Source organism: Lampris incognitus, chromosome 13 (genome assembly GCF_029633865.1).
Source record: "Lampris incognitus isolate fLamInc1 chromosome 13, fLamInc1.hap2, whole genome shotgun sequence".
Taxonomy (NCBI): domain Eukaryota; kingdom Metazoa; phylum Chordata; class Actinopteri; order Lampriformes; family Lampridae; genus Lampris; species Lampris incognitus.
The window spans coordinates 44,083,963-44,104,524 of NC_079223.1; the positions used below are offsets into that span (position 1 = coordinate 44,083,963).

The window sequence follows — 20,562 nt, forward strand, 5'->3', positions numbered from 1 at the left end:
ATAAACAAGGCAAGAAATAAAACCACAGTACAAGATAATAAGAGCAAAAGAAATAAAATGGAATTAATTAAAAGCAAGAACATAAAAATGGGTCTTGAGCTAATTCTTAAAACTATCTATGGACGTTGCTTCTCTTATTTGTTGGGGGAGTATATTCCAAGCCGTCGGTGCATAAAAACAAAATGCTGCTTCGCCACACTTTTTGTAGTTCATTCTAGGGACATTGAGCAGGCCAGCACCAGAAGATCTAAGAGAGCGGCTCGGAACATAATCAGATAAGCAGTCAGATAGGTATGAGAGTGCTAAACCATGTAGAGCTTTAAACACAAATAAAATAATTTTAAAATCAATCCTCAAAGCTACAGGAAGCCAATGTAAAGATGTTAAAACTGGGGTAAGGTGATCTCTCATCCTGGTTTTTGTTACGACCCTTGCTGCCGTGTTCTGCACTAGTTGCAGCCTATCGATACTTTTTTTTTGTAAACCAGTAAGAAGTGCATTGCAATAGTCTAGACGCGAAGAGCTAAAAGCATGTGTCACCTTTTTGGCGTCTTCCAGTGAGAGGTAGGGTCTAATTCTAGCAATATTTTTTAGGTGAAAAAAGGCACCCTTTGTAACATTGACTCTGAGTTGGATTTTAAATCACATATCAACAATGATGACATCCAGATTTTTTTACTACAGTCTTATTCTGTACAGCCAGACTTCCCATTCTATTTGATATAATTTCTCTCTGCGCATTAGTGCCTATAATGAGAATTTCCATCTTGTCTTCGTTCAATTTGAGACAATTTTCACTCATCCATTGTTTAATACTTGACAGACAATTCATCAAGGGATTGAGAGCATTGGGGTCATCCGGCGCTACAAATAAATATCACTGAGTATCATCAGCATAAAAAAATGGAAATTCACTCCATGATCACAGATTTTCCCAAGTGGCAGCATGTACAGGTAGAACAATAAAGGACCAAGAATCGAACCCTGTGGAATACCTGAGAAAATTACAAGTTTGTCTGAGACATGGTCAGAAAGACTAACAAAATAGGCCTATAATTGCTCAGCACCGACGGATCAAGAAAGGGCTTTACTATAGCCGTTTTCAGTGAATTAGGAAAGATAACCATTTCTAAAGAGGAGTTACAATATCCAAAACATCCCCAATCAAACTATCTGAGACATCTTTAAAAGAGGCAGTGGGAATTGCATCCAGAGAGCAGGTGGATGACTTCATCTGCAAGATGGTTTTACGAAGTTCCTCCTCACTAATTTTGCAAAAGGAAATTAGATTTCTCCGAGAGTCGTTACTAGTAGTTTGACTGTTTGGATTAACAACCTTATTTATGATACCTGCTCGGATATTAATGATTTTATTATCAAAGAATGATGCAAACTCATTACATTTTGATTTAGATGCAGGGCATAACTGCTCATGAGACTGGGAGGATTTATAAGGTGATCGATTGTGGAAAATAAGACTCTGGAGTTGTTCCGGTTTTCGTTTATAATGCCAGAGAAATAAGCCTGCCTTGCGCAGCGCAGAGCTTTGTTATAAACAAATACAGATTTTCTAAAAATCTCGCCATGGATTGTAAGCTTACTTTTTTCCATATTTGATCTGCTCTACGGCACTCCCTCTTGAGCAAACGTATTTGCTCAGTCTTCCGGGGTATTACTGTAGTCTGTGATTTTTTTCTTAGTTTTCATATGTCGAGAGCTGACTCTACTTTAAAGTCGAAGTGGTTAACTTTATCATGCACTGAGGAAATATCAGCTGACCGAGGAATACTGCGCAGGTGATGAGGGAAGTTAATGACTGCAGAAGGACTAAGAAAACATCTTTTTATGATACATTCTTGTGTTTTTTTTTGCTAAGTCAGAGACAATCATGTGAAAAACAAACAGTAGTGATCGGATAAATCAGTATCAACAATCTTGTCAACAGCAATATTCAGGCCTCTAGAGATTACCAAATCTAGGGTGTGGCCAAGGTTGTGGGTCGGCCCAACAACATGTTGAATAAAATCAAAGGAAAGCAGAAGCTGTACAAACTCCATAGCTTTGCCGTCCGAGACGTTATCCACATGCAAATTAAAGTCCCCAGAAATTAAAATTCTGTCATAATTACTAAAACAAATCGACAGTAGTTCTGATATTTCAGGTAAAAATAAGGCTGTATGCTTTGGAGGCTGATAAATAGTAACCAGTAACACAGAAGATTGACTTTCCAATAAGATCGCCGGATACTTGAAGGATGAAAAACTGCCTAGATGCAAGTGCTTACATTTAAAAACATCTGAGAAAATGGTTGCCAGTCCTCCACCTCTCTTACCCTCACGTATAGAGTGGATGAAACTGTAGTTTGGAGGAGAGGCTTCAGCTAGACGGGCAGTTCCATCTGAACCAAGCCAAGTTTCTGTTAAAAGAATAAAATCTAGCTTCTCCTCACAGATAAGATCATTTATAGAGAAGGTCTTATTTCCAAGTGCCCTGATATTTAACAGAACCAGGTTTAGCTTTTTATCATGGCTGGGCCTTTCTACAGGGCCAAGACATTTCAGAGGGACCAAATAAGACTGCTCAAAACTCTCTTTGCCCTGGTCTCCGCATTTGAGATGACAGTCTGAATATTGCATACATCATAATCCTGATGTCATTTAGCTAGGCACTGTCCGATGTTACGTGACAGCAGCTGAGCACCAGTTTGGTTTGGGTGGAGGCCATCCTTTTTCAGCAGGAGGGGTCTCGCCTAGAACAGGTCAAATTTATTTACAAATTCAAGACCAGTAGCTGCGCAACAGTTTTTTAACCAGTGGTGGAGAGCATAAAGTGTAGACCACCTCTCACGTCCTCTCCGGCGGGAAGGGAGGGGGGCAGAAACAACAATCTTAAGACCCAGGTCTGAAAGGGAAGAAAACAAATTAAGGAAATTATCTTTTAAAACCTCAGACTCACGGTACATGATGTCGTTATACCGATGTGGAGAGTGAGAGTGTGAATGTTGGGGTGCTTGGCCAGGATGGTAGGGAGCCTCCGGTGTAAATCCATAACCCGGGCACCCGGAAAACAGAGTTTTAGAAGGGCCAGTAGACTGGGGCAGGGAGATGTCCCGCACCACAGAGCTACCGACGACCAGGGAGGTGGTTAAGGGGTCAATAGGTGGGGGGGTCGGATGATGAGGGGGACAGGCGGAGCGGGGACAGTAGCAGACGTGGCAGGGGGGTTGGTGGTGAGGGGCACAGGGACAGCAGGAGCAGCAGCAGGCACGACAGCAAACGGCGGGGCTTGAGAAACTGCTTGAGCCGGTGGTTTCTCAGCTTGTTCGAGGTTCTCCCTGTGGCAAGTCTGGCCCTTATCCTCATGTGGTGGCCGGGGAGAGAGGGCAGCCGACGTGGACAGGTCGCAGTCCTCGGAGGCAAGCGCAGAGACGAAGTTGGACAGGATTAGGACCCCGTGGCGCCGGCAGCCGCAATCCTGTACGCACCGTGCGGCGGCAAGATGGCGGCTAACAAGAGCTGAGCTGAGCTGAGCAGGACAGGCGGGACGAGGGAGTGAACGTGGCTGGCTGAGAACAAGCTCGGGGGGCTGGTAAACGGGCAGGCCGGCCGGCCAACCGGAGAGCGGAGGTCAATAAATGGGGCTGCAAAGTTACCTTTGTCGTTGCTTCTACGATCGCCACAGTACTTTATAACTGATTTTTGTGAGGGGGGAGGGTTGTTTTTAATAGAATATAATAGAATATTCTTTAATACCGTAACGTGCATGGATAAGTAGACACGTTGGCCGCTGGTTGAAGGGTCTGACCCTTTAGCCGAGCGGTCAGCGATGTCTCCCGCGGCGCGGGCGATACGGGTTCACGTCCCGGCCGCGGCAGTTCCTGTGGTTGCCCCCCGAATTCGCTACAATGCTAATACTAACAATAATAATGATAATACTGAGGGGCGGCACGGTGGCGCAGTCGTTAGCGCGGTCGCCTCACAGCAAGAGGTGCTGGGTTCGAGCCCCGGGGTAGTCCAACCTTGGGGGTCGTCCTCTGTGTGGAGTTTGCATGTTCTCCCCGTGTCTGCGTGGGTTTCCTCCGTGTGCTCCGGTTTCCTCCCACAGTCCAAAGACATGTAGGCCAGGTGAATCGGCCGCAGTAAATTGTCCCTAGGTGTGTGTGTGTGTGTGTGTGTGTGTGTGTGTGTGTGTGTGTGTGTGTGTGTGTCTTGTCTGTGTATGTCGACCCTGTATGTCGACGCTGTGTGATGGACTGGCGGCCTGTCCAGTTTGTCTCCCCGCCGGCCGCCCAATGCCTGCCTGGATAGGCTCCAGTGAGCCTGAGAGCAGGATAATAAGCAGTTCAGATAATGGATGGATGGATAATACTGAGTTTGTATAGTGCTTCTCATCTGAGGAGACAGCTCTCGAAGCACTTCACAGATAAACAACTATAGTAAAAGAAAAAAAAGACAATCTTGTATCCTGGAAGATGACAAACCATTTTAAGAGGACATATTTTGTACATACATACAAATGAAATTTATTCTCTGCATTTAACCCATCCTAGCTGTGTAGCCAGGAGCAGTGGGCAGCCGCCGCGCAGCATCCGGGGACCAACTCCAGTCATTGCTTCCCCTTGCCTTGGTCAGGGGGCACAGACCGGAGTATCAACCCTAACATGCATGTCTTGTTTGATTTTCAAACTATTGTTCATGCATTGTTTTCATATGCTATATTTTAATTAACCTTCCAGACAAGCAGGTTGGACAAGATGGCAGCCATTTCCTGTGTCTATACATCGATACACACCTGTGTCTGCACATACTGGCACTGTCCTCTGCACCCTGAGCAGGGCCGAGTGAGGCTGCAACATGTTGTTGCATTTTTTTAACTTAATTTTATGAATTAGCCAGGTACAGTATAGGCATTTTAATAATCTCCTTTTATTCAATATATGCACACCCCACATCTTCCATGAGAACCTCATCCACACAAGGTTTAACCCCAAACTAAAGTTCTTTCATTGGTCTATATTTTAATAAAACAAAAACTTTGAGTGTACAAGACAAAAATAATGTGGATAACAATGTTTGTGTTCTTTAATATATTAACGTTTTACATTGCATTATCAACGCAAAATCCGTTTGGAGGCAACAGCGCTAAAAAATAATCTTTAAAATCTCAAACGAAACCTGAACGTCTTCCTAACGGAGAGACATGGACCGAGAATGGAGAGCCATCTGCTGGTGACTGGCAGAACTGGTTTTGGCGGAATGCAGAGAAAATGCAGAGCTGTAATGGGAAAAGCTAAACTGGGCCATTTGACACGTCTGTCCCTTCACACGTGTATGTTATATTGAAATAAATGCGTTCTGGGGGAATAAACACATGGAAAAATAATAAAATAAATAAATTAAATAAAATGGGAATAAAAATGGAGACGTAATAGATGACTATATCCACTGGGGGCGCAAAATGTTTGCGCGCAGTACAGTTGGTTGGAAGTCTGGTAGCTGCTAGGCCAAAATAATGAGGGTAGATCACAAAAAGAAAAAGATTGCAATGATTTCTCTAACTTTTTTAGAGAAATAAAAAAAAAGTTTACTACATTGTCACGTTTATACACCCTGAGACAAACAAACATGTGTCCATCCCCTGTCTCCGGCCCCTACATTAATTATGACAAAGACATTTGACATCCTCAGAAAATGGACTGTGTCCTAAGCTCTTTTAGTTGTCGCCCTAAAAGGAATGGGATATCACTCAGAGGTCAGAGGTAGAACAAATAAGATGGCGGCCAAAACAGCCCCCCACCACCACCCAGATAGCAAGGAATCTCATCTCATATCTCATCTCATCTCATCTTCAGCTGCTTTTTCGGGGTCGGGTCGCGGTGGCAGCAAGCTAAATAGGGCACTCCAGATGTCCCTCTCCCCAGCAAGGCCCTCCAGCTCCTCCTGGGGATCCCAAGGCGTTCCTAGACTAGATTGGACATGCAGTCCCTCCAGCGAGTTCTGGGTCTACCCCGGGGTCTCCTCCCAATTGGCCATGCCCGGTAAACCTCCAAAGGAAGGCGCCAGGAGGCATCCTAATCAGATGCCCGAACCGCCTCAACTGGCTCCTTTCGATAGCAAAGAATCTTTGGCCCAAATATGGCCCACATCTGCAGGTATCTTACGGCCCACATTTGGCCTTGAATGACGGCGTTGACTCAGGGTGAGTGTGGCTGCCTCAACTCAGCCACACTTTGGTCACATCTGGCCCACATAGTGTGTGCTGTAACCCAAGTCAAGCCCCGTTCATTACATTTGAGCCGTGTCTGGCCCAAACAACACTTGCCGTAACCCAAGTCAGGCCCGGCTTATGACATTTGAGCCACATCTGGTCCACACAACAGTTGCCAGTACTGTAACTGAGCCGTAAGTACCAAAAGTGTCCCAGATTAGGCCCAAATGTGTCTGCTATCTGGGCAGTGCTTTCTAAAGTTGGCGGGTAGGCATTTTAAAGTGCTGTCCTGATGATTTGGTCAAGCCTTGTCTTCATTTGCAACGGATGATTTACCACCAACTCTGAAGTGACAGCTCATTTCACAGACGGTAGTGAAACATCGTGAAGCCCCACGGCTGAGTTGCTCCTTATGACGCAAGGCAAGCACAGGGAATGTTGTGTCATTCCAGATGTAATAACCCGAAACATTCAAGTGTCTAATCATTCTCTGCTCAGATGCATTATAGACAAATATAAAAATGCATACACACATTTCTATGTCAATAATGGAAAATGCCAACAGAGAAGCCAGCAGCAACTCTTAACAGCGCTGCAACGCTATAAGAAACTATTTATCGTTCAAACAAGTTGGACGTCATACAAACTGCGAAATGGACCGCACTGATATTGACTAAGGGTCGAGCAGCATCCGCAGAAGGCCCAGGGTTTGAACGGAGGCCATTTCAGGTTTATTTTGTTGTTGCCTTGCAGTACCTTAGCAGACGCTGACAAGGTTTCATCCTGTCATTCATCAACATCCATCATCTCCATCCATAAATTCCCCCTTTGGATTCACCATTTTCTTGCCTCCTCTTGTATCGTCCTCCCATTTCATCATCTCATTTGTAATACTAGTCCTCAGAGATGATATGGCGGTGCTTCTTGTAAAGATGCAAGGAAGGCGTGCATATCCTCTCCCACTACCACCAGGTAAAGAAGGGTCTCTTGCTCTGGAGGCTGTGTGTGTAGGAGCCGTTGTTGGCCCTCTGCAGGGCCCTGGCTGTCTCTACAGTGACCGGTGGCATTTGCACCAGCTGGAGGGGCGTCTTGATGTCCTTCAGGACTTTGCTCAGGTTCAGGATCTGATTAGAAAACACAATAACCCTTTGAATCGCAGGTCATTCAGTACACAGAAATAACTAAGTAATGTACAAGTAAAATAGATGTAGCCGAACTGTAATGAGTGGTAATGACTGAGTTCCATTTCCACTTCCAGTGTGGGAAGATGGCAGCACGAATTCACGTTTGCAGCGGCCTCACCCAGTACCGGTGTGGGAAGGTGGTAGCATGAACTTATGTTTGCTGCAGCCTCATCCAGTACCGTCTATACAGTGTCTTTGTCTACATCTGCATCTAAGTTTGTGTCTTCATTTGACGGGTGGGAGAGCTTGGTCAGCTGCATCCTGTGGGCCCAGGAACTACGGCCCTGCTTGGAGCTGTGCCCGAAGAGGAAACACCGAGGGTGGTCTAACAGGACGCAGTAGCGGGGCAGGCTAAGCTAACTGCTAGCCCATGCAGACCGGCAGTTCAGATAACACCGAGGGCGGTCTGACGGCGGGTGTTGACTGTGTTTTTGGTGTCAGCTTGTGGCGTGCAGAGAGGTGTGTTGAAGGTGTCTGGATGGGAGCGCTGGCATTGGATTGGCCCCGGGGGAGCCTGGTCTGCTGCATCCTGTGGGCCCAGGCACCACAGCCCTGCGTGGAGCTGGGTCCGAGGGGGAAACACCGAGGGCAGTTGGACAGGACGTGGAAGTAGGACAGGCTAAGCTAACTGCTAGCCCATGCAGACCGGCAGTTCCGAACAGTCATCCTGGCGTTCGTTCTCTTGGACAGTGATTTTTTTTTTAATGTGTTGGATGTATGTGTGTTTGTAGTTTTTTTGCAGTTTGGATATATGTGTTCTTGTAGTTTGGTTGTGTTTCTGTCTTTGTGTTGCACTGCTGAGGGCTGGGGAAAATGATAGTTAAAAATGGACTTCTCCATATTCTCTAGTTTGCTTCCTTGTCATTATAATGTGATGTTAAGTATAATGTCCATCACTCACTGTTTGGGATAAATTCGCAAATCACACTGTACCAAACACAAGTATCTTGAATCATTTGTGTCGTAGGGATAAATAGAATATCCCAAAGATAGCACCACAATTAATATTCACCATATAGTCTTAAAAAAATATGCACCATATATTCAAGTGTTTGGGTACGACGTGACCTGTGAATTTATCCCACACAGTGTTAGATTACATGTAATGCCCCATCATAATGACAAGGACGCAAAGCAGAGACAAAGAAAAGCCCCTGGGTTACTCATATAGTACACAGTAATTACCACTCATCATAGTTCAATTCATAGGCGTTTCTAGCCAGTTTTTGGGGGTGCTGCAGCACCCCTAAATTGAACCCCAGCACCCCTAAAATTGAAGAGATTTTTTATTTTTTACTGTATGTCCATGGTTAATAAGCTGGAGAAATGTCAAAACCATATCCAGTATATGGTTTAAACGTAATATTTTAACAACAAAAATACAGCACCCCCCATGCTTCGAAAATGGTTTGATCCACCCCCCCACCCCCAAATTTATCTTGCCTGGCCGGCCAGCACTCTAGGTGCTCAGCACCCCTAAAGCTCTGATCCTAGAATCGCCCCTGGTTCAATTACATCTATTTTACTCGTATATGACTTGGTAATCCCTGTGTAATGAATGGCATGTAATTAAAAGCGTTACCAATAAAACACGCAGCAGAGTCATTTAAATGTTTGCATGGTGACGACACATGGGGAGGCGCGGTTTGTCGAGTCTCGCTCACCTGGCCTCGCATCACCGAGATCTGGCTGTGGAACTGGCCCCGATCGAAACCCGGATCCTTCTGCAGCAAGGAAAACACACGTTTGAGTTTATGTTTTTTTTGTCACCTGCTCACCAAGGTACAGCGCAAATGCAAGTGTCCTTCGTCTCTGTCACCTTCCTTTGACCCCCCTCCGCGTAAACGGCCCCTACGCGGCGACGTTTTCAACATAAAACGGTGAAGCGTTGTTGCCTTGTGGCCGTTTGAAACCCGGTTCCAGAGCGAAGTCTTCCGCAAACGCAGCTCCCGCGTCGCCGTGTAAACTCAGCGAATCCGGTTCCTGCGAAAACGTTGACGTCACGGCCCCGCTTCGCGCATGCGTGTTGTGTTTTCCGTCAGACGGCGTACCTGAGGCGAGTCAGAAGACGACGTTAACCGAGCTGTCATCTCTGCTAAGTTTATTAACGCTCCTCCAGCAAAAAGTGTAGATTTGTTGCACCATTACTGTGATCAGCGGAGACGCGTTATTTACATGCGCCGAATTCTCAATCCACCCGTACGTCGACGGAGGGCAACCAAAAGACGGTTTTGAACAAGACCCGGAAGAACAAGCCGCTGGTGGGAAAACGTTGTGAATGGCGTTGTTGACGAGAATGAATGGCTGGAAAAGTGTACTTTTATGAGAAGAAGGCGTTTGTGCGCATGCGCGCGGTGTTATTCGGGTCCACCGGAACGGCTCTCTACTACAAAGTTTTACCTCTAACTACTGGCCGGGCATGCATACTACAGCGTTTTCAGTCGTTTTTGGGGTTTTTTTGCGGATCCGTGTGCATGCGGATCGTTTTCGAAACGATGTCGTCTGCACGCGGAACTTTATTAAAACGTGAAGGGAAAACTTTTTCGTTTTTAGCAAGACCGGTGTCGTGTGAACGTGACTCAAGCTCTCCAAGTCATATTTCTCTAACATGCTCTTTTTTTTGGCCGTGGCCGTTGCAGATAGAAAAGCACTAATATATACTTAGCACAAAAAGCAAGGAAATTTGTGTTTGGTAGATTATTTCTTTGTTGTAACGATGCTTCTTGGCAATAAATCTTATACCGTTGGAAAGCCTGTTTATTTCCCTTTTAAATGGCGCCACATTGGTAAGGAACATGCATTTGTAGATGCGCAGCAGAGCTGAGTATGTGGGCTGCGCCTACAGGCGTAACTTATGGGAGGGTCAGGGGGGACATGTCCCCCTCAATATTTAGAAGAGGTGAATTTGTCCCCCCCCAAAAAATATATCATGAATGATAATGTTAACTCCCTCGCCAAAAAGGTAAAATAACAACACAAGATAGTCGAACTACTTAAAATGTCATTCATACTTGTTTTCCAACGATTTCATACACCCCTATGCTTGGACCATACCATTTTAACCTTGCCACTGGGATTGCCGACCTCGTTGCTGTCTTACAGTTGCTCCTGACAACCAGGGGACCGGAGCATGAATCATCGTGTAAGCAAGTGTAAGTAACGTAGCTAGCCAGCTTGCTTGTCTAGCCCAGTACACCACCCTTTAGCTGAAGGAGAATAAATATTTGAAATATATAATGACAGTCTACTTCATTATTTTCCTTTTTGTGTCACTATAGGCTAGCCTATCTGAAAGTTGTTTTTCTTTTACATAAATAAGACATTTCCACAATAAATTGATGTAGAAAATTAGCAAATTGGTGCATACAAATTCACCAGAATGCAGGAAATAAAATGTGTGATGCTCAAAATTTCCAGGGGGAGGACCCCCTGACCCCCCGCTAAATGTGTCCCCCCCCCCCCAATGTTCAAGTGAAACTTACTCCTCAGGCTGCGCCCATAACCAATTTGACAATTTTTCTCTGCCGATGCCAAACAGCTTATTTTGCTGTTGCTATTGACTCTTGTTTTGAGCTTCTGGTACCCCAGGTGCTGACAATCAGCTGCCTGATATAAGATGTATTGCCAAGAAGCACTGTTACAACAAAGAAATAACCCACCAAACACAAATGTCCTTACTTTTTGTGCCAAGTTTAGAATGCAACTTGATTGATTGATTGGCAACCTATTGTTGTGCAGGGAAACACAGTTATTGCTATATTGTTATAGCTCTAGTGCCGGTCTCTGACCCTTGGTTTTACATTTACATCTCAGCAATCACAGAAATGACTTAACAATCAGTGAAACAGAAGAGTGGGTGTCAAAGTCAGGATGTTGGTATCTTTTCAATATTCCTGTGATCATTATGAATCATGTAAAAAATGTAGAGAAAGAAAAACATCAGGCATCTATATATATATATATATATATATATATATATATATATATATATATATATATATGTATATGTATATATATATATATAGTATAGGAAATCCAGTGAGTCAAGTACATTCTTTATGAGACAATACAAGCCTGTTTTATGTCATAAGCAATCATCAGCTGACAGCTTATGGCATGAAACAGGCTTGTACTGTCTCATAAAGAATGTACTTGACTCACTGGATTATGTTCCTCCATATTTGTTGAGTACCTTCCCTACCGTTGAGTGTTTCTTTTACCAAAGTTATTTATATGTGTGTGTGTGTGTGTGTGTGTGTTCTCCCTGTTAAAGGGTTTTTTGTTGGGAGATAAGATGTTCCTTATCCGATGTGAGGGTCTAAGCACAGGATGTTGTGGTTGCTGTAAAGCCCACTGAGGCAAATTTTTAATTTGTGATATTGGGCTATACAAATAGAATTGACTTGAATTGACTTGGCTTGTATTAATAATTATCGTCCAGAAGATTCAGCATTATTATCACCCTAAACAAAAGTGTTCATGTTAACCGGCGCCACAAAAACAGCTGGCATTTCTGGGCATCCCTGCTGCAGAGTTGACGCCATTGACACCAGAGCTGGCACCGTTTGTCTGAGCTCAAGCTGCTTCGTGGTACAGAAAAACACATCATATTTCAAAAACACAAATTCACTTGCATGCAATCAAAATGTACAACATGCGGTGCATATCATATATGCCCATGCATGAAACATTGCACGTTGTATTGTAACAACCAACGGATGACTAGATTCACTGGCCCTTGGCTAACGGGTCGGACCATATAGTTGACTGGTTAGCGCAGTGACCCGGGTTCACGTCTCGGCTGCGACGGTTCCCGACTGCCCCCTGAATTAGCTACATTTGTGTCAGAAGTGGGATGGTGAGACCGGGAGGCCATCGAAAGCACGTGCGCCCAGAGGCGTGAGGGAGGTGATATGCTGAAGCGCGGGGACGCGCTTCCCGAAGGAGGGGAGGGGGGGGTAGTGAAACCACCACGGATGACTAGACTCGCTCGCCCTGGGCTAATAGGTCGGACCCTTTAGTTGACTGGTTAGCGCAGTCGCCCGTGGTGCGGGAGACCCGGGTTCACGTCCCGGCTGCGGCGGTTCCCCTGTTGCCCCCTGAATCCGCGACGGTATTTAAAGCATACACTAATGCAAGCCTATATATGTTTATGACTGACAGGAAAAAAACAAAACAACTTCTTTGGGCACAGATAGTGTCTGTGTGGTCCTGTTCTGACCTTAAAGAGCTCATAGAGGTCTTCCTCCAAGTCTTGGATGAAGGTGGGGTCAGTGAGTTTGGGGAGCACCTGCTCCCTGATCTCCTGAGAGAAAGGCACTTTAGCCTGAGGCAGCCAGGCCCAGTAGAAAGGGTCTGTGATGGAAGAGAAAGGTAAAGCTGGGAGATGTATCCATATGATATCAATATCATGACATATGTATGAGACTAGATATGGTCTGGCATTTTGGTTAGCATTGTATGGTGACACAGTAACACAAATGTTGTCATTCCCTGGTCTTAAAGGCTACATTAGAGTAAAGCGGGACACTTTTCTGAGCTTACTCGAACAATGATTGTCTACTTGCTTGGTCATCATATCCAGATTACTAATTCTTTTAGTTTTTGTTTGCCCCCCCCCCTTTTCTCCGAATTGTACTTGGCCAACCACCCCACGCTTTCGAGCCGTCCCGGTCGCTGCTCCACCCCCTCTGCCGATCCGGGGAGGGCTGCAGACTACCACATGCCTCCTCTGATACATGTGGAGTCACCAGCCGCTTCTTTTCCCCTGACAGTGAGGAGTTTCCCCTGACAGTGAGGAGTTTCCCCTGACAGTTAGGAGTTTCACCCGACAGTGAGGAGTTTCACCTGACAGTGAGGAGTTTCACCAGGGGGACGCAGCGCGTGGGAGGATGACGCTATTCCCCCAAGTTCCCCCTCCGAGCAGGCGCCCCGACCGACCAGGGGAGGCGCTAGTACAGCAACCAGGACACATATCCACCCACCTCCCACCTGCAGACACAGCCAATTGTGTCTGTAGGGACGTCCGACCAAGCCGGAGGTAACACGGGGATTCGAACCGGAGATCCCCGTGTTGGTAGGCAACAGAATAGACCGCTACGCCACCCGGACGCCCCATGTCCACATTACTAATGATCCTTTATCAACATTTTCGTAAGTGTAAATATCTTATCAAAGCACCAATGGTCACATCATCGATATCAAAATATTCAGTCAAAGATATTGGCTAGTTCATGCTATGATGGTGTGTGTGTGTGTGTGTGTTTGGCATGGTGTACAGGCTCTCCAGGAGTCTGGGTGTTTGAGGGGGAAAGCCAAGCCATTGTCTATAGCGACCAGTCTGACGACCGAATCCTTCACCGCCACCCAGTCTTTATCCTGCAAACACACACGAAATGTGACTTTACTCCTCCCTCTGGCAAATACGTCACCATGTGCAACGCCTTGAGTTTCAAAAGGAGCAGGCTAAACTAGTGAGGCGTAACGGAAAGCAGGTAAATAGCTTTTGCTTCACGTCGCTGTATAAATTGCAGTGCAGTGTTTGAATATGAAAGACTTTCTGCAAAATTCAGCTTGGGTCGAAGGCCAATATTTCACATTTGTTTCTCCTACTGAATGTGTAGCCCCTCCAGACAGGGGCTGGCTTTAAACGGAGTAGCCATACATTATTGATGCTTACTTACAGGAATCGCTGCAGCGTCCGTTGAATGGTTATATCTTATGAGCCAGTTGTCATTTCCTCTGTCTACAAGCAGAAAACCCAGCATGTATCTTATAACACAGTCTCAGTGAGAGAGCCTTGTATTGCCATGAAACACATCTGCCTTCGTTGGGCAACTCTGACCTGTGTTCCTGATGATGTAATCTAGGACAACCAGTCGTTCAAACTGTAGCTGCAACTGCCGACTTGTGTCCCCGGGGAGCGGGTCCACTTCGAACCGTTTCAGCCAATGATCGGCATCCTTGCACCCTTCAACAAACAACTGGAACGACCCTATCTGTGCCATGTGGGGAAGGGGGGGGGGCCTTCAATTGACATGTGAGTGCTACATATTACAGAACATGAAATCAAGTCGTCCATTTTGCTTCTCCCCAATTGTACTTGCCCAATTACCCCACTCTTCCAAGCCATCCCGGTCACTGCTCCACCCCCAGATAGCAACATTGCTGTGGCCCAGACCTGTCCCATACCTGACTTGGGCCCTTGGGAGGTCCACTCCTGTTTGCCAGATCCGGGCCAGAACCAAGCCATAGCAATGCTGCATGTGCCACATATTTGCCAAAGGTGGCCCATATTTCTTTTGTAATATTTGGGCCATATTCACCATTTACCACACGGGCCACTTCAGGGTCACATGCAGATCACATGTTGCTGAGAGCACCACATTCTTGCCAGAAAAGGCCCACATGTGATTTGGCATATTTGGGCCATATTTGCTACTACACATGTGGGCCACTTCAGGCTCTCATCCATTTTGTCAGGGCCAGAAGAAGACCACCAGTGCCGCATCATTGCCTGAAGTGGCCCACATCCGGATGCTATCTGCGCCCCCTCTGCCGATCCGGGGAGCTGTAGACTACCACATGCCTCCTCCGATACACGTGGAGTCGCCAGCCACTTCTTTTCACCTGACTGAGGAGTTTCACCAGAGGGATGTAGCACGTGGGAGGATCTTGCTATTCCCTCCAACCCCCCCCCCCCGAACAGGCGCCCCGACTGACCAGAGGAAGCGCTAGTGCAGCGACCAGGACACACCCACATCTGGCTTCCCACCCGCAGACACAGCCAATTGTGTCTGTAGGGACGCCCGACCAAGCCGGAGGTAACACGGGGATTCAAACCTGTGATCCCCCTGTTGGCAGGCAACGGAATAGACCGCTACGCTACCCGGGTACCCCTAGTTGTCCATTTTTAAGAATGAAAAGTGCTGCAAACAACAGAACAAGTCATTTCAACGTATGGCTACACAAGAGGTTTTACCTTCGGAGGCAGACCTATCCTCTGGAAGCGCTGGCCCACTTTGGGCACCTTCTCCAAGGCCAGCTTCTTCCCCCGATACTTCACCCTGTCTATGGCGTTATAGTTGAACGTTTCACTCGCCAGGTAAACCACCTGGAGACGATGGCAAGAAACAAAGAGGACGGGGACGAGGATTTAGAAAGAAAGAGATAATCTGTCAGAAAAAAGGGTGGGGGGATAAATACTGTAGTGGGAATGTGTTATGATGAAGTGCAAAAGCTTCTGAAAAACCTGCAGGCTGCTACTCCCTGCACAGAAAGGACAGTCTCTGAGTCCAAACCTTTGCAAGATGTTGGAATGACCTGCTGCTGGCCTCCCATCACAGCTACTGACACATTTACTTCCTCCAAGAAAGGTCTTAATCCTTAATCCTTAAATAGCCTCCAAGCGAGGTCTGAAAACTGTCTTGTGGTATTTTGCAGCTAATATGACTCATCTAATACTGCTATTGGTGTCAGCTATTACCACTGTGCCCTTACTTAGACGCATGCCGTCATTATCTGTGCCTATTGTTGTTCCCTCCCTCTACCTATACCTGATATTTTATGCTCTTATGACAATGGGTTTATCTGTTATGATATGTGGCAAAGTAAATCTACTTTGTACTTTGATTTTGCTATTCAATGCCTCTCGATGGCGTAAGGCACACGTACACTAAGTGCACTCATGATATGCATTCCCAGCTATGATGTGATTACTATTTCGCAAATATACCCCTACTAATACTTGGTGTATTAGTAGTAATCCTACAATGATAGTAGTAGTAGTACTACTCCTGTAGTAGTAGTAGTAGTAGTAGTAGTAGTAATCCTGTAGTCATGACAGTAGTAGTAGTAGTAATCCTACAATCCTAAATATTAATCCTACAATGATAGGATTACTTTTTAGCAAAAACTTCTCTCCATGATTTGTTTTTCGTGATTGTGGACAAGTGTCCCTACCTTGGTCTTGGGGACTACGTTGAGCTCGAGTTTTTGATCTACCAGGCTTGCTCCGGCCTCCGACAGGTAGCCCTGGTTGAGGACCAGACAGTCGCGGCCGAAGCAGCACGGACAGCACAGCTTCTGCAGCCATTTGGTCCATTTGGGGTTCAGCTGGCCGTAGGGCTCCTCGTTCTTCGGCTTGAAGATGCCAATGACCTTCTGCAAACAGAGACCCATCACTGAAATCAGATCCTCCATTCCCCCATCAAAAACCACATTCAAGGAGAGCAGCAGAGTCGAGTGCAGTGTCACGGTCACACAACCTTTCACCGATGGTCTGCAGCTTGTAATCATCTCTACGGGTAGCAGGGTCTGCATGAAGCAGGCGGGGGGTTTCTACCCTGTCATAACAACACCAAAGGCTTCCCGTCTGCCATTAGCTTTAGGAGACAATTCATGAGCAAAGCAGATGCTCGCTGTGACTAACAAAGCAGAATTGGAATGGCTTCCCAACTTATTTATGTCAATCTGATTAAGTTAAGTTTCCTCACATGATCAGCTCTGTTGTAGTTGACTCCGGGACAGAGTCGGCCTCTCTGTCTGCCTGCAAGTAGGTCTGTCTGGCAACAGTGCCTTTCAGAAACAAACTTCCTCTTGTGTTTTATAATGGGTGTATAATCAACACGACGGTGTAATCCGAGGTTGAACTTTTCGATTCGCCCGATCTTTCATCGATGCACGTGCTGAGAGCATGGGCAGCAAGGTTAAGCAATTATCTCCGGATAGGGAGGCTGCAGTAATCAGCTGGACTGTCAAAAAACAACCACGACCGCTTCTGTGTTGCGCCATGTTATCTATCACGCAGGCCCTCGGGACAGCAAACGTGTTTTTAAGTGGCCAGGGGGGAGCCTTTTCTCAACAGGTCTGTGGGAGATCTCACAGATATGTGAGCAATGCAGGCCTGCTCCGGCTGGCTCTTTCCTGGAAGCTGCGGCCGGCAGGGGATCTTTCTGCTGCCATGGAGCCATGGCGGGGTTATTGGTGTCATGATTAAGGGGGTCAGTCAGATGGTTTGCTTCATCCGGTGTAACAAAGTCACGAGGCAGCAATAACACCCTGCGTTCGGTGGTCAGATCTGATCATTTTGGATGACAAGACCATGCTCTATTTAGGACGAGGTAAGTGGGACCTGTCAGCGTGAGCCACACAGGGCCGGGCACCTATTCACCACTACCATCTGTCGTCTTTCAACAGCATGGCGTGTTGGGAAATTTGCATATTTCCAAGTCTTAATACACAGTTTTGTGGTATAGATGAATGATTACTAGAACCCACCACCAGTAAGTTCTCACGAAATGAGTTTTGAAATATTGGAGGGGAATATTATCTATTGGAGGGAGTAGTATTTTATTGGCATGGTTAGTGCTGGATGATATGGACAATATTACCATCACAAAAATCACTTTATATTTTAGAATAATTTAATTTTGAAGAAATTTTTTTTACAAGATATCGATAATAATATATAATTCTGAAGAACATTTCACAAGATATCGATAATAATACCAAACACCAAAACTAGTTTTCCGATATACCATTGAAAGACGATGAATTATAATACTGAGTTATCGCCCAGCCTCGGGTTCGACATCATCACCCAACAGTTCATTTTTTATGAACCTCGGTTGGATATTTTCATATATGTTAAGCAGAATTCCCCAGGATTCCTATATGCTTGCAATTTTAACTGTACACACGTATCATAAACTGTACTTTATGATGACTTTACGATGACTATGTTGGTGAGACGAGACTTTGCTGGACATATTATGCGTGCAGCATTATGACGCCTACAGGTGTGTTGCGCAGCAGGCGGTCTGTGCCTGTGCCACGTTATTTGGGTTTTTCCCAGCAGATACTGTATGTGTCCGAGACACATCTCCTTCAGGACAACGAAGTCTTGTCTTGTGTTATCTCATCTCATCTCATCTTATCTTGTCTTATCCCGCGTGCATCATGTCAGCCTATCCTTCACAACAAACAAACAAACAAACAAACATCTCCCTGTAACGTCACCCCTTGAGAGTCTCTGACAAAGTAGCTCCCGCTGGATCCCTGGTAAATCCTCTCCGGAAAGATCTCCTCCTCGATGGCTTGTTCTGCCTTCCGGACCACCTCCCTGAACTCCGGGTCGTCGGGGAAGTCGTTGCTGAGCTGTTCCGGCGGACAGCATCTTCTGCCGCGGTCCAGCAGCGGCTGCCTCTCGCGGAGACGCCCGAGGCTTCCCCCCGCCGACTCCCGAACGACCGAACCGGGCGCAGCAGCAGCAGCAGCGCGGCACGCGAATCGGGGACCGGAGCCTCCGCGTTGGCAGTAGCGGCAGTCTGCCGAAGCCCGCGGGGGAGAAGCCAGCGGGCTCGTTTGGGCCATGCCCGGACCGGTTGGGTCAAAACTGAAACGAAGGCAGGTGGGGAGGCGAGATGAAAAGTAGAAACCTGCGGGACTTCGGTCTCATCCCAGCAAGATAAGACGATCTCCCTCGCGCAGACCGCACCCACCCGTAATAACGCGCAGCACTTACTGGATCATCTCGTCCACCGCCCTCTAATTTGCCCCGCACTTATAAAGCACCTTCCTTCCATGCGGGACCTGCCCCTCAAACTGCCCCCAGGAAGAAGCAGGCGAGGTGGAAAAACATACTCGTGACGACACAGGACGATACAGCAACAAGGCCGTTTCAAAATGCTTTGGGACAGCAGAGAATTGAAAAAAAATTGTTTTTAAAAATTTTATGAAGTAAAATAAACACATTTTTTAAAAGAAATCAGAAAAAAAGAGAATTGAAAATCAAAAACAATTACAGCCGAGAGGTGAATGGGAACAAAAATGGATGAAAATGAGTAAAATAATGATCAAGTAGAGGGTGCAGTGTATGTTAATGTAGTGGAATGGGGTATTGCCTAAATGCCAAAAATGAAGATATGCTGGGGAATTGACCAACGAGTTATCCTTTCTTATCGAGTTGTCCCTTCTTAAGAGTCGCTGTCCCCAAACATATTTGACATATTTTTTTTCCTATTTCCAGTTCTACACCTTGAATTACAGTTTCACTTTAGCAACAGCTTCATTTTGTGGTAACACTTTAGTATGGGGAACATATAGTAAGTAAAAAAACTCAATTACTAGTGAATTAGTAATGATCAAGATGTCACTTTAGTATGGGGAACATATTCTAAGTAACAAAGACTTAATTTAGAGTAATTTAACACTATGAACACTTGTAGTTTTGTGTGTTGTTATGTAAGAACAGACTATATTCATTAAGTGCTAGTAAGGGAGAATAACTCTTCTTGTGGTACTACCACCTTATGAAGGCCATACTAAGCAAAGCATATTGAGATGGTACTACTAATAAGCAATACTTCTGAGGTTATAGAGGGAAAACTCATAGTTCATGGCTTACTGGTTGTATAATAAGGCCATGCAGAATACGGCATTAATAAGTGCTTAATAAAGACCAATGAAGAGCCAATATGTTGCTAATTTGCATGCTAATACGCACCTACTTAATGGTGTATATGTTCCCCATACTAAAGTGTTACCGATTTTGTTTTTGAGTTTCTATTTTCTTTCTCAAAAATATTTTTATTGGATTTTAAACAAAAATCAATACTTGCACAAAGATTTTAAAACAAGTGCATGATATATGTCAGATTTACATGATGTAGAAATGATAGAGGAACATGACATATAATCTTACCCCCAAGCAACCCCCCCCCCATCCGCCCACAAGCCAGGATGTGCTATGTAAGTAAGAGGGTATTTCGTCCCTGGAGTGAAACAGGAAAGGTTTAGAATTAGTTCTTGTTTTTTTGTTTTAATTTCACTGTAAAATCCCTGAGAGAATTTGTGTATTTTACTGGTCCACAAAGCGGGCCTTTTCTGTGGTAAAATCAGGCCCCCTCTCTGCGGTGATTGGGATGAGAGAATCCTGTGACATGGTGGACAGGACAAGCAGCCTGTCTCTGCTATCTGATGATGCTCGGCCTTCAAACGACAGCACTCAGACATCTCGGATTCCTCATCGTCGGGGTCCCTCAAGTTTGTCCAAGCCTGAGCATAAAATGGGACGTCAACCAGAACCGGACCAGAACCTGCCCTACACTCATCCTGCTCCACATTTGATCCTACATCTGTTAGCATCCACCACAGCGGAACCGCAGGAACT

The 20,562-nt window shown here is 45.8% G+C and overlaps 1 protein-coding gene across 1 annotated transcript; it reads right to left on the reverse strand.

The window, feature by feature from the left end:
• Window positions 1-4,896: 4,896 nt before the first annotated feature.
• Window positions 4,897-18,924, reverse strand: LOC130122838 (phosphatidylinositol 4-kinase type 2-alpha-like). Its single transcript, XM_056291877.1, has 9 exons — window positions 18,411-18,924; window positions 16,353-16,553; window positions 15,373-15,504; window positions 14,236-14,389; window positions 14,075-14,136; window positions 13,670-13,769; window positions 12,613-12,746; window positions 9,056-9,115; window positions 4,897-7,331 (listed from the first exon to the last, which is right to left on the reverse strand). The coding sequence occupies exons 1-9, from the start codon at window positions 18,762-18,764 to the stop codon at window positions 7,170-7,172; spliced, it is 1,359 nt and encodes a 452-aa protein (XP_056147852.1). The 5' UTR covers window positions 18,765-18,924; the 3' UTR covers window positions 4,897-7,169.
• Between the last annotated feature and the right edge of the window lie 1,638 nt (window positions 18,925-20,562).